The 14,590-nt window shown below is 40.8% G+C and overlaps 1 protein-coding gene across 1 annotated transcript in view; it reads left to right on the forward strand.

Moving 5' to 3' along the window:
• Nucleotides 1–2,487: 2,487 nt before the first annotated feature.
• Nucleotides 2,488–14,590, forward strand: part of xdh (xanthine dehydrogenase) — a 145,075-nt gene continuing 132,972 nt past the window's right edge. The window contains exon 1 of the mRNA XM_034178855.1: nt 2,488–2,602. Coding sequence (XP_034034746.1) covers nt 2,525–2,602 — 78 coding nt within the window. The 5' untranslated portion in view covers nt 2,488–2,524. The remainder of the gene's footprint in view (nt 2,603–14,590) is intronic.

The raw sequence follows: 14,590 nt of genomic DNA on the forward strand, positions 1-14,590 counted from the left end.
TGGATGCTGTTGCATTGTTGAAATTAGATCATGAAGAGATGTTATATCCATCATGAACTGTGTTTTACAGATACATCATCCATCATTAAAAGGAATGGAAATGCTACTGTTTTGGCCAACCATTCCAGTAGAGATATTACAAATAATAACCTCTTAGACAAGATTCCAAATGCGTTCTCCACCATCCAATGAGCACAAGACAGCCTGTAGCTGTAGATAATTTCTCTGTGATTCTGGGAGCGGAGAGAGAATGATTTCATCACCCAAGTTCTGAGAGCAAATGCGTCATCAGCTACGAAATGATAAGGAACAGGCTTGTCATCGTTGGAGAGTGGAGCTGTCCTCAACAGCTTCATGCAAAGTACAGTTGTTCCAAGTTCCCCCATCTGAAGCATCACCATCTGACCCAACATCAATATACAAGAAATTGTAGCCAGCATCTGCAACAGCCATGAGTAAAATGCTGAAGAAGCCCTTATATGCAGGTGGCTTCTTCATAGCTACATGCTTGCCGTCCACAACCCCCAAAGAGTTGTGGTAGTTCCATCTAGAACTGAAACCTTCAGCAACCTCCTTCCATCCCTCCTCAGTTTTGGAGTACCTGAGCACTTTGTCCTTCTACACCGTAATGACGGCTTTGCAGACCTCTGGGAGGAACGTGCAGATTGTATTAACTTCACCTCAGAAGCTGTACTGTAGACTTGAATAGTGGCTGAGAAGCGAATGGTGGTTGACAGTTTGAGTCCCACGTCTAGTGGTTCCCTCACAAATGTGGTCTTCTTCTCAAGATGAGGGGTTAATTTCTCCACCATCTCTTGGAATAAGTCGGGAGAAATTCTCAGATCATTCCTGTAGACTCTTACATCTCCCTTATGAAGATCTGTCAATAACTGTTCATAACGTCCAAAGTGTCTTCTAGTCAACCATTCCCTCACCCACGCTGTCCTTGCATTCCTTTTTCTGCTTGCGGTGACTTAGTTGGTCTGCTCATTCTGTTTTTTTCTCCTGCTCTTTAAGAATTAGTGCTGCTGCTATGAGACAATATATAATTAATTACATCTGCCAAGGACATATTTGTTCATCTGTCTGTTAGCAGGATTACATCAAAACTACTGTGTGGATTATGACAAAATTTTCACCACAGATATATATTAGGCCATCGAAGAACCCATTCAATTTTGGAGGTGATCCACCTCCAGATCTGGATTCTAGATCACGTTTCACTTTATATAGTCCTTGAAAGATTACGTCAAAACTACTTAATGGATTCTCACCAAATTTGCACCACAGATAAATATTAGGCCATGGAAGACTCCGCTGAATTTTAGAGGTGATTCAGATGCAGATCCGGATCTGGATTGGTGGACGTCAGAAATCTCTGATTGCTCTTCTTTCTTGGTTTCTTCTCTGGTGTTCAACATGCTGAAAAGACGACAACAAATCCAAGAATGATGAAACAGAGATACCTGGTATTTATAGGCACATGTGTAGGTGGGGCATCACACGGGACCATGCGGGGCCAATTAATGCCGTGGTTGCTTGGAACATGTGCAAAATGGTCATGGCATTGCATGTCTTGTGGGAACAATGTGCGACGTGTATCATGTCGTACACTGAACATAAACAATGCGCCATTAATTCGTCAACTAGACGTGAACCTCCACAGTGCGTAACTCTGCCGTGCCATTGTTGGGCTGTGCATTCCGTGAAGACTGCGTGAATTATGCACAAACCAAGTTTAACGCTCCATCTGACTGACACGCACTGGCAGGACGAATTACACCAAATTGAGCCAAAATGTGTGCAAGTGTCAAGGTACCTGAAGGATGGAGCCACCAGGCAGAAGGAGAAGAGGAAGGACAAAGAGGAGGTTTATGGATGTGCTGAGGGAGGACAAGGAGATGGAGACAGATGTTCTGCTGTGGCGCCCCCTATCTGGAGCAGCTAAAAGAAAAATAGTAATAATTTTGTGTGCAAAACCGCAATCTGCAACGTACCAAAATGTATATAATAAAGTAGAGGTTTTGTTGAGAATAAAGTCGTACACAGACTCTTCCATCTCTAACGGAAGAACTTACCGTACAACTGGATGTACGCGTCATTCACGCGCAGTACGGGCGAATGTCGCAGCTGACAGACTGAATGAAATGTGAACGGACAACTGGAGCAGAAACAGAAGACCACAGGAAGAACTGGGACCACACAGGGACTTTCCTTCAACTCAGTCTCTCCTACACGTGTTTTTTTTTTTTTTCTACTTTTGTCATCTCCATCATGTCTCCAGCACACGCACACGCACGCAGAGAGAGAGAGAGAGAGAGGTTTCAAAATAAAACATCAGAACCATTCAGGTGTTGTGATGTAACTTTTTTTTTTACGTGATATTTAAATCGTGTCCTTTGAACGCACCGTCAGGAGGAGGAGGAGCACCTGAACGCCTCATCAGGTCGGCTCGTGCTGTGAGGAAGAGGAGCTCAGACGGCAGGTCCCTGAACGTCACACCGGACACGGACACTCCGACAACATGACTGAACTGAACGGACCGAACACTGACGGCCGAACCGAACCGGATCAACTCATCTTCTTTGTTAACGGGAAAAAGGTATTTAATTATGTGCTTTTGAAAAACTGTTTTATGTTTTGTTTTTTTTTGTTTTTTGGGGGTTTTTTTTGGGCGTGTGTTTGCTTTTCTTTTCTCCGCTATTCGGATAACTTTTATAATAAATCCGACAACATTTGTCCAACATACGGATTTATAAGCACTTATTAATATTTAACAACATTATTATGTTATTTATTATATTTAGTTTAACTTCATATGTGCGGTTTTAGAGCTTCTCTGCACTTTATTTGAACCATAACTGAATATTATTTGTGATTCGGAAATATGGATCTGTACAGGGGCGTAGCTAGATATTTGTGTGTGTGGGGGGGGGGGGGGGGGGAAGCATTCATTATGATGCATGTAGCAAAATAAAAACATATACTACTGTATGTCATGTCACTTTCAATTATTAGTCACAATAGGAATTAGCGACACATGTTATTTGCTTTCTTGACTGTTGTATTAGTAATTGGTGACTTTAGTTAGAGTTGTGATGTTAGCTTGGAGTTAATCATAATTTACAAAAATGTAATATTACAACAGCACGGTTAAATTACTGTAATTAGTCATATAAACTGTAGAGCAGCATGTGGTTAACTGATAAACATCAGAACACTTTATTTACTACTAGTTGAGGTCATAAAGTCAACAGCTGGCTAGTGAGTAATTGCGTTAACTGGACCGAGTAACCTGACAGCTCATGTTTGGTGTGTTTTGTACATTAATGAGCTGACTTGCACTCCAGCAATCTTTGGCTGATTTACACACACACACACACACACACACACACACACACACACACACACACATATATATATATATATATATATATATATATATATATATATATATATATATATATATACAGTAGTGTTCAGAATAATAGTAGTGCTATGTGACTAAAAAAAAATAATCCAGGTTTTGAGTATATTTCTTATTGTTACATGGGAAACAAGGTACCAGTAGATTCAGTAGATTCTCACAAATCCAACAAGACCAAGCATTCATGATATGCACACTCTTAAGGCTATGAAATTGGGCTATTAGTAAAAAAAAAGTAGAAAAGGGGGTGTTCATAATAATAGTGTGGCATTCAGTCAGTGAGTTCATCAATTTTGTGGAACAAACAGGTGTGAATCAGGTGTCCCCTATATAAGGATGAAGCCAGCATCTGTTGAACATGCTTTTCTCTTTGAAAGCCTGAGGAAAATGGGACATTCAAGACATTGTTCAGAAGAACAGCGTAGTTTGATTAAAAAGTTGATTGGAGAGGGGAAAACTTATACGCAGGTGCAAAAACGTATAGGCTGTTCATCTACAGTGATCTCCAATGCTTTAAAATGGACAAAAATACCAGAGACCTGTGGAAGAAAATGGAAAACAACCATCAAAATGGATAGAAGAATAACCTGAATGGCAAAGGCTCACCCACTGATCAGCTCCAGGATGATCAAAGACAGTCTGGAGTTACCTGTAAGTGCTGTGACAGTTAGAAGATGCCTGTGTGAAGCTAATTTATTACAATTGGCCAAAGAACACATCAACTGGCCTAAAGAGAAATGGAGGAATATTTTGTGAACAGAGACTGAGTGAGAGTAAAATTGTTCTTTTTGGGTCCAAGGGCCACAGACAGTTTGTGAGACGACCCCCAAACTCTGAATTCAAGCCACAGTTCACAGTGAAGACAGTGAAGCATGGTGGTGCAAGCATCATGATATGGGCATGTTTCTCCTACTATGGTGTTGGGCCTATATATCACATACCAGGTATCATGGATCAGTTTGGATATGTCAAAATACTTGAAGAGGTCATGTTGCCTTATGCTGAAGAGGACATGCCCTTGAAATGGGTGTTTCAACAAGACAATGACCCCAAGCACACTAGTAAACCAGCAAAATCTTAGTTCCAAACCAACAAAATTAATGCCTCGCAGATGTGAAGAAATCATGAAAAACTGTGGTTATACAACTAAATACTAGTTTAGTGATTCACAGGATTGCTAAAAAAGCAGTTTGAACATAATAGTTTTGAGTTTGTAGCGTCAACAGCAGATGCTACTATTATTGTGAACACCCCCTTTTCTACTTTTTTTTTACTAATAGCCCAATTTCGTAGACTTAAGAGTGTGCATATCATGAATGCTTGGTCTTGTTGGATTTGTGAGAATCTACTGAATCTACTGGTACCTTGTTTCCCATGTAACAATAAGAAATATACTCAAAACCTGGATTAATGTTTTTAGTCACATAGCACTACTATTATTCTGAACACTACTGTATATATATATATATATATATATATATATATATATATGGCTCAAGGAGAGCGGTAACCCTCTGCTTGGGCCATATGCTGCAGATATAATTTACAGAACAATTCACAAAACAAATATATAGGAAATGCAGTTCGTGCACAGGACAGGAGGGATTCAGAAACCACACCCATCTCTGGATGAAGCTGCACCTTAAACAGAGAGAAAAAACAGAATCAGGCATCAGAAAGACAACAAATACAGTATACAAATACAAATACAGCATTAAACAACAAGAAAAACAGACAATACTAATGTGATCTCCGGCCACTAGCCCTAAGCTTCACTGAAAGACCCAGAATTTAGGTAAAGCTGAGGCTGTGGCCCACTCCAATTACTAATAAAATAAATTAAAAGAGTAAAAAGCGTTGAACTATACTATGCCAGTATGCTAGCCATACGAAAGGGAAAATAAGTGCGTCTTAAGTCTGGACTTGAAAGTCTCCACAGAATCTGACTGTTTTATTGAAAAGGGAGATCATTCCACAGAACAGGGGCACGATAAGAGAAAGCTCTGTAACCCGCAGACTTCTTATTCACCCTAGGGACCCTTCACCCTTTTATTCTTCTCTAGTAGTGTCAAGACAGAAGTCAGACTACCAGAGCAAGAATTTTAGCTGAGGAAGCTTCTGCGATTTGAAGCGAAACGTCCTCGCGTCAAGCAACCCAGTCTAGTCGAAGATTCAAGCTTTTCTACCACCTTAGGGACACAAAGTAGTCCTGCACCCTGAGAATGCAAAGCCTGGGCCGGTACATAAGGGTAAATTAGGTCAGCTAGGTAGGGAGGTGCCAGTCCGTGAACAGTTTTATAGAACTTTAAAATCTGATCTCACTGGAACAGGAAGCCAGTGAAGAGACGCCAAAATGGGTGCAATGTGGTCAAACTTTCTGCTTTGTGTCAAAAGTCTGGCTGCTGCATTTTGAACCAGTTGGAGACCCCTAATGCTGGACTGTGGTAAACCAGAAAATAGAACATTGCAGTAGTCCAACCTAGAAGAGATAAAAGCATGGATCAGGGTCTCAACATCAGTCATAGACAGGATGGGATGAATCTTCCCTATATTTCGCAGGTGGAAGAAGGCACTCCTTGTAATATTTCTAATGTGGAGGTCAAAGGACAATGTAGGATCAAAAATTACCCCAAGGTTCCTCACTTTGTCACTGTGATGTATGACACACGAGCCTAGGCTGAGCGTTAACTGGACAAATTGATGCCGATGTCTCACTGGACCAAGAACCATCATTTCAGTCTTATCAGAGTTTAAAAGTAGGACGTTTCTAGACATCCAACTTCTCACTGCTGCAAGGCAATCTTCTAAGGATTTTATGTGAATGAAATTATCAGCAGTTATCGGCATGTATAACTGAGTATCATCAGCATAGCAGTAAAAGGTAATCCCAAAACACCGCAATATGTGCCCAAGGGGTGCTATATGAAGGGAGAAAAGCAGGGGGCCTAAGACAGACCCCTGTGGAACCCCAAATTTCATGTCACTAAGGTTAGAGGTACAACCCCTGGCAAAAATTATGGAATCACCGGCCTCGGAGGATGTTCATTCAGTTGTTTAATTTTGTAGAAAAAAAGCAGATCACAGACATGACACAAAACTAAAGTCATTTCAAATTGCAACTTTCTGGCTTTAAGAAACACTATAAGAAATCAAGATAAAAAGATTGTGGCAGTCAGTAACGGTTACTTTTTTAGACCAAGCAGAGGAAAAAAATATGGAATCACTCAATTCTGAGGAAAAAGTTATGGAATCACCCTGTAAATTTTCATCCCCAAAACTAACACCTGCATCATATCAGATCTGCTCATTAGTCTGCATCTAAAAAGGAGTGAACACACCTTGGAGAGCTGTTGCACCAAGTGGACTGACATGAATCATGGCTCCAACACGAGAGATGTCAATTGAAACAAAGGAGAGGATTATCAAACTCTTAAAAGAGAGTAAATCATCACGCAATGTTGCAAAAGATGTTGGTTGTTCACAGTCAGCTGTGTCTAAACTCTGGACCAAATACAAACAAGATGGGAAGGTTGTTAAAGGCAAACATACTGGTAGACCAAGGAAGACATCAAAGCATCAAGACAGAAAACTTAAAGCAATATGTCTCAAAAATCGAAAAATGTACAACAAAACAAATGAGGAACGAATGGGAGGAAACTGGAGTCAAGGTCTGTGACCGAACTGTAAGAAACCGCCTAAAGGAAATGAGATTTACATACAGAAAAGCTAAACGAAAGGCATCATTAACACCTAAACAGAAAAAAACAAGGTTACAATGGGCTAAGGAAAAGCAATCATGGACTGTGGATGACTGGATGAAAGTCATATTCAGTGATGAATCTCGAATCTGCATTGGGCAAGGTGATGATGCTGGAACTTTTGTTTGGTGTCTTTCCAATGAGATTTATAAAGATGACTGCTTGAAGAGAACATGTAAATTTCCACAGTCATTGATGATATGGGGCTGCATGTCAGGTAAAGGCACTGGGGAGATGGCTGTCATTACATCATCAATAAATGCACAAGTTTATGTTGATATTTTGGACAATTGAAAGGATGTTTGGGGATGATGAAATCATTTTTCAAGATGATAATGCATCTTGCCATAGAGCAAAAACTGCAAAAACATTTCTTGCAAAAAGACACATAGGGTCAATGTCATGGCATAGGGTCAATGTCAATGAGCAGATCTGATTTGATGCAGGTGTTAATTTGGGGAATGAAAATTTACAGGGTGATTCCATAATTTTTTCCTCAGAATTGAGTGATTCCATATTTTTTTCCTCTGCTTGGTCTAAAAAAGTAACCGTTACTGACTGCCACAATCTTTTTTTCTTGATTTCTTATAGTGTTTCTTAAAGCCAGAAAGTTGCCATTTGAAATGACTTTAGTTTTGTGTCATGTCTGTGATCTGCTTTTTTTCTACAAAATACAAAAAGAGTGTTACTGTACAAAACACAGTGAGAACGACTGATCAAGTATGACATCAGCCATGCAAGGGCACTCCCAGTAATCCCAAGATGATTTTCCATCTTATCAAGTAGAATATGATGATCCACTGTATCAAATGCAGCACTGAGATCTAACAGCAACAGAACCGTAGTGGTGTTAGAGTCCATTGCAAGCAGAAGATCATTCACCACTTTAGTGAGAGCCGTCTCTGTGGAATGATGTTTTTTAAAAGCAGACTGCAGTGGCTCAGAGATTATTCTCAGTAAGAATACAAGCTGCCGTGACACCACTTTTTCCAGAATTTTAGAGAAAAATTATAGATTTGATATCAGCCGATAGTTTTTCAATATACTAGGGTCAAGTTTAGGTTTCTTAAGTAATGGTTTAACCACTGCAGATTTGAAACATTTAGGAACAGATCCAGAAGTTAAAGAAAGATGAATAATTTACAGCACAGTTGTCCCAAGAGTGGGCCACAGGTCCTTAAACAGTTTTGTTGGTATAGGATCAAATAAACAGGCTGTGCTTTTTGTTGACGTTACGAGTTTTGTCAGCATGTCTAGTGAGATACTGTCAAAGTCTGTAAATCTAGGTAATACATAATATAATTGGGGCTCAGTTGACCAGTCTAGCTATGAAAGTGGACTAGATTTAGAGTTCATAGCTCTTGTGTTTTAACAGAAGTGTGTGAGTGCTCCAGGAAAAAGGCTGCAACTTTAGGAACAACGGCAACTTTATTACAGCTTGTACAACATGAATCCACCTGATGCTCACTCATCCCTGTCCACCAACACCGTCAGAGGGACACTGCCAAAACCCAGTCTTTTATAATGACTGAGGCCCCCTGCTGGTTCCTTCTGGACACCACAGTCCTCCCTGAAAATGTATTACTGCGCCTTAATTTTTTATTTTTTTTAACACCCAGGGTGCAGTAATCCCTTTTCTTACAAATTCAGTCTGTCCTGTGGTTTTTATCATCGTCTTAGGTCTTCCCTCGACCTGCAGGGACTGGTTCCCTGACCTTTGGAACAACCGGTACTGTCTTACAGTTCTCCGGTTCTGGTTCCTGAGGTTGCTTTGTCTCAAATGGTCCAAAATAAAAAACATCATCAGAAACACGAGGATCGTCATTTACATCATTTTCTGACTGTTTGTCCGTCCGTCTGTCTGTAAGCAATTCGTTCGCTGCAACGTAGCTCGGCATGGGTTCGAAGGTCGGTGACCTTGACCTACTTTTCAAGGTCACCATTGGTCACAACTGTCAAATCCTTCACCGCAACGTAGCTCGGCACCTTTTGCTCGGAGAAACTTCATATTTGGTGTGTACATGCCTTGGAGGACTACTTCGCATGGGTTCGAAGGCCAGTGACCTTGACCTCCGTTTCAAGGTCACCAGTGGTTGTAATTCTTTTGAAGGCTGGTGACTGTGACCGACTTTTTATGGTCACTGTTTGTCACATCCTCTAAATAAATATTATGCCAATCTCCAATTTTTTCATTGTACAAGGTCTATTAGAAAAGTATCCGACCTTATTATTTTTTTCAAAAACCATATGGATTTGAATCACGTGTGATTGCGTCAGACAAGCTTGAACCCTCGTGCGCATGCGTGAGTTTTTCCACGCCTGTCGGTTGCGTCATTTGCCTGTGATCAGGCTTTGAGTGAGGAGTGGTCCAGCCCCCTCGTCGGATTTTCATTGTAAGGAAATGGCAGAATGATTTGGGCTTTTTTTCCATCAGAATATTTTCAGAAACTGTTAGAGACTGGCAGCTGGAAACCATTAGAAAAATTTATCTGGCTTTCGGTGAAAATGTTACGGGCTTGGTAGAGAATAAGGAGTGTTACTGTCGCTTTAAGGACAGCCCCCAGCGGCTGTGGGGCGCGCCGCGCTCCGAAGCCGCCATCGACAGGCTGAACGACCATTTCATTTCTAAACGGATGGCTTTGTGGAGCCGGACCGTCGTGTGCACTTTCTCTGGTTATCACAAGAGCTGGACATCAACCATTTTCTGGCAGATTTCACTTTTAACAAGAGATTTTGTCATGGAAAGCCGAGCGGAGGCTTCGCACGTCACGATGGATTCGCTACTGGAGCGAGACAAAACCACCTCCGTTTTGGTCTCACAGGACGGCTTTGAGATGGCGTTCAGACAGCTGTCTGTGGTTTTTCCATCGAGTGATTATCCAAGAAATTGTGGATGTGCCTGGACATGCCAGAACATGTCCCGTGAGGCTTCATCACAGCGTTGCTGTGTGCCATGCGGCACCGCCGCGACGTGCAAAGCCTCCGCTCCTCTTTCCATGACAAAAACTCCTGTAACAGTGGAATGTGCCGTTCATTTCCAAACTGGACGCTGTGTTTTATCCGGGACGTCGTCTGACTAGCACAGGAATTGTGAAAAGATGTGGACATCAGCACTTTTTCAGCATATTGAGACAGACGTGTGGAGGAATTCCGTGCATCGCGGCGGTGCCGCATGGCGCACAGCAGCGCCGTGATGAAGCCTCACAGGACATGTTCTGGCATGTCCAGGCACATCCACAGTTTCTCGGATAATCACTCGATGGAAAAACCACCGACAGCTGTCTGAACGCCATCTCAAAGCCGTCTTGTGAGACCAAAACGGAGGTGGTTTTGTCTCGCTCCAGTAGCGAATCCATCGTGACGCGCGAAGCCTCCGCTCGGCTTTCCAAGTAATTTTGAGATCCTGATCTCATAATTATGAGATCAGGATCTCATAATTAGATCTTTTCTCATAATCTTTTCTCATAATTATGAGATCCTGATGTCATAATTATGAGATCTTTTCTCGGAATTATGAGATCCTGATGTCACCAGGCAATTTTTTTTTTATCCAGTGAATGCAACACGCTTCTGCAATTAAACCATTATTTTGACATGGTAACATTAGTACTTCCAAGATGACACCCTCCGTGGCGTGTTGCGACGGTATGATAACTCTGATCATGAGCTGCAACTTCAATGTCAGGGTAAAGGAAGAAAACAGACAGACTGCAGGAGAATGACTTTTGAGAACAACAGTCAGTTAATCGTGTTCTTTTCACATTTATTTGCAAATAATATCACCTGTGGCTCATTGATGTTACTGGTAGCAAAGTTAAACATCTGACGAGTTCATGTTGCTCACACCATTTCACAATAAAGCGTTTAATGTCAGATTTTTCTTTGACTCCTGAGCCTGTGCAATCTGAGATTAGGTCTCAGAGGTGCATCATCACTGAGAACACTGCAGCTGGTTTTTCAGCCAGGTTTGACTCTAAGCTGCTCATGGAGCGTCATAATGTGGACAGCCTTCTTCACACTTTCAACAGTCATTGTGAATCCATTTTGGATGAGGTCGCACCTTTTAAATCCAACTTGGTGACTAAGAAGACCATAAATCCTTGGCTTAATGACTGTATCCGAGATTTGAAGCGACTATGTCGGAAAACTGAGCGTTTGTGGAAGTCTTCTAAACTTGAGGTCCATAGGTTGCACCTCAGGGAACTTATGTCCTCTTTAAATGAAATGATAAAAAAATGCCAGATCTGAATATTTTCGTCAGCTTATCATCTTAAATAAGAAAAAACCCCAGGTGCTGTTTGACGCTATCAGCTCTATTGTGTGTCCTGTTGCTCCATTAACTTAACCTGTATCCTGCAAAGCTGACAGCAATGGTTTTCTTAAGTTTTTGTCTGCAAAATTCAGGACATCAAAGCTAATCTTACATTGCACATGTACTGTGTCTCTGATGTTGAGCCTGCTCCTCGTACATGGTCCTTTTTAAATCCTGTAACACAGGCTGATATCTCAGCTTTGATAACCAGGATGAAGCCCTCTGTATGTCCTTCTGATGTTCTGCCGTGTAGACTCCTTGTTAATGTGTTTGATGTCATTGGCCCCTGGGTTATCAAGATGATAAATGTCTCCCTGTCTTCTGGTGTATTCCCCAGCTCTTTTAAACATGCATTTGTGGAACAACTTCTCAAAAAGCCTAATCTGGACCCTTCTGATCTGAAAAACGTCCGGCCTATCTCCAAACTTCCATTCATGCCCAAAGTCTTGGAGAAGATGGTTTATGATCAGCTAATTTCCTTCTTAGTGACTTCCAACATGTTTGACGCTTATCAGTCTGGTTTCCGCAGGCATCACTCTACAGAAACCGCCATACTCAAAGTATCTAGTGATATTTTGAGTAGGGCGGCATCCATCCCACTTTGGATGGAGCAGCTCTCATCTCTAGAAATCTGGCCAGTTTTATTAAATCCTCCAAATCGTGATGATCCAGGGTTGGGACCAGGAAGCAGAGTTGTAGTCTTACACACCTCTCTGCAGCTTCTCTCCCCCTGCCATCCCCCCAATACCCCATCCCCGTAGAGACGGTGCCTGCTCCCAGACCACCAATAACCAGTAAAAATCTATTTAAGCATAAAAATTAAAAAGAAAAAATAATATAGCACCTTCAACTGCACCACAGACTAAAACAGTTAAATGTGGTCTATTAAACATTAGGTCTCTCTCTTCTAAGTCCCTGTTAGTAAATGATATAATAATTGATCAACATATTGATTTGTTCTGCCTTACAGAAACCTGGTTACAGCAGGATGATTATGTTAGTTTAAATGAGTCAACACCCCCGAGTCACACTAACTGTCAGAATGCTCGAAGCAGGGGTCGAGGAGGAGGATTAGCAGCAATCTTCCATTCCAGCTTATTAATTAATCAAAAACCCAGACAGAGCTTTAATTCATTTGAAAGTTTGACTCTTAGTCTTGTCCATCCAAATTGGAAGTCCCAAAAACCAGGTTTATTTGTTATTATCTATCGTCCACCTGGTCGTTACTGTGAGTTTCTCTGTGAATTTTCAGACCTTTTGTCTGACTTAGTGCTTAGCTCAGATAAGATAATTATAGTGGGTGATTTTAACATCCATAGATGCAGAGAATGACAGCCTCAACACTGCATTTAATCTATTATTAGACTCAGTTGGCTTTGCTCAAAATGTAAATGAGTCCACCCACCACTTTAACCATACTTTAGATCTTGTTCTGACATATGGCATAGAAATTGAAGACTTAACAGTATTCCCTGAAAACCCCCTGTTGTCTGATCATTTCTTAATAACATTTACATTTACTTGGACTACCCAGCAGTGGGGAATAAGTTTCATTACATTAGAAGTCTTTCTGAAAGCGCTGTAACTAGGTTTATGGATATGATTCCTTCTTTGTTATGTTCTTCAATGCCATATACCAACACAGTGCAGAGTAGCTACCTAAAATCTGTGAGTGAGATAGATTATCTTGTCAATATCTTTACATCCTCATTGAGCACAACTTTGGATGCTGTAGCTCCTCTGAAAAAGAGAGCCTTAAATCAGAAATGCTTGACTCCGTGGTATAACCCACAAACTCGCAGCTTAAAGCAGATAACCTGTAAGATGGAGAGGAAATGGCATCTCACTAACTTAGAAGATCTTCATTAGGCTGGAAAAAGAGTCTGTTGCTCTATAAAAAAAAGTCCTCCGTAAAGCTAGGACATCTTACTACTCATCACTAATTGAAGAAAATAAGAACAACCCCAGGTTTCTTTTCAGCACTGTAGCCAGGCTGACAAAGAGTCAGAGCTCTATTGAGCCGAGTATTCCTTTAACTTTAACTAGTAATGACTTCATGACTTTCTTTGCAAATAAAATTTTAACTATTAGAGAAAAAATTATTCATAACCATCCCAAAGACATATCTTTATGTTCGGCTGCTTTCAGTAATGCTGGTATTTGGTTAGATTCTTTCTCTCCGATTGTTCTGTCTGAGTTATTTTCATTAGTTACTTCCTCCAAACCATCAACATGTCTATTAGACCCCATTCCTACCAGGCTGCTCAAGGAAGCCCTACCATTAGTTAATGCTTTGATTTTAAATATGATCAATCTATCTTTATTAGTTGGCTATGTACCACAGGCTTTTAAGGTGGCAATAATTAAACCATTACTTAAAAAGCCATCACTTGACCCAGCTGTCTTAGCTAATTATAGGCCAATCTCCAACCTTCCTTTTCTCTCAAAAATTCTTGAAAGGGTAGTTGTAAAACAGCTAACTGATCTTCTGCAGAGGAATGGTCTATTTGAAGAGTTTCAGTCAGGTTTCAGAATTCATCATAGTACAGAAACAGCATTAGTGAAGGTTATAAATGATCTTCTTATGGCCTCAGACAGTGGACTCATCTCTGTGCTTGTCCTTGTTAGATCTCAGTGCAGCTTTTGATACTGTTGACCATAAAATTTTATTACAGTGATTAGAGCATGCCATAGGTATTAAAAGCACTGTGCTGCAGTGGTTTGAATCATATTTATCTAATAGATTACAATTTGTTCATGTAAATGGGGAATCTTCTTCACAGACTAAGGTTAATTATGGAGTTCCACAAGGTTCTGTGCTAGGACCAATTTTATTCACTTTATACATGCTTCCCTTAGGCAGTGTTATTAGAAAGCATTGCTTAAATTTTCATTGTTACGCAGATGATACCCAGCTTTATCTATCCATGAAGCCAGAGGACACACACCAATTAGTTAAACTGCAGGATTGTCTTACAGACATAAAGACATGGATGACCTCTAATTTCCTGCTTTTAAATTCAGATAAAACTGAAGTTATTGTACTTGGCCCCACAAATCTTAGAAACATGGTGTCTAACCAGATCCTTACTC

The sequence above is a fragment of the Thalassophryne amazonica genome, chromosome 1 (assembly GCF_902500255.1).
Source record: "Thalassophryne amazonica chromosome 1, fThaAma1.1, whole genome shotgun sequence".
Lineage (NCBI taxonomy): Eukaryota > Metazoa > Chordata > Actinopteri > Batrachoidiformes > Batrachoididae > Thalassophryne > Thalassophryne amazonica.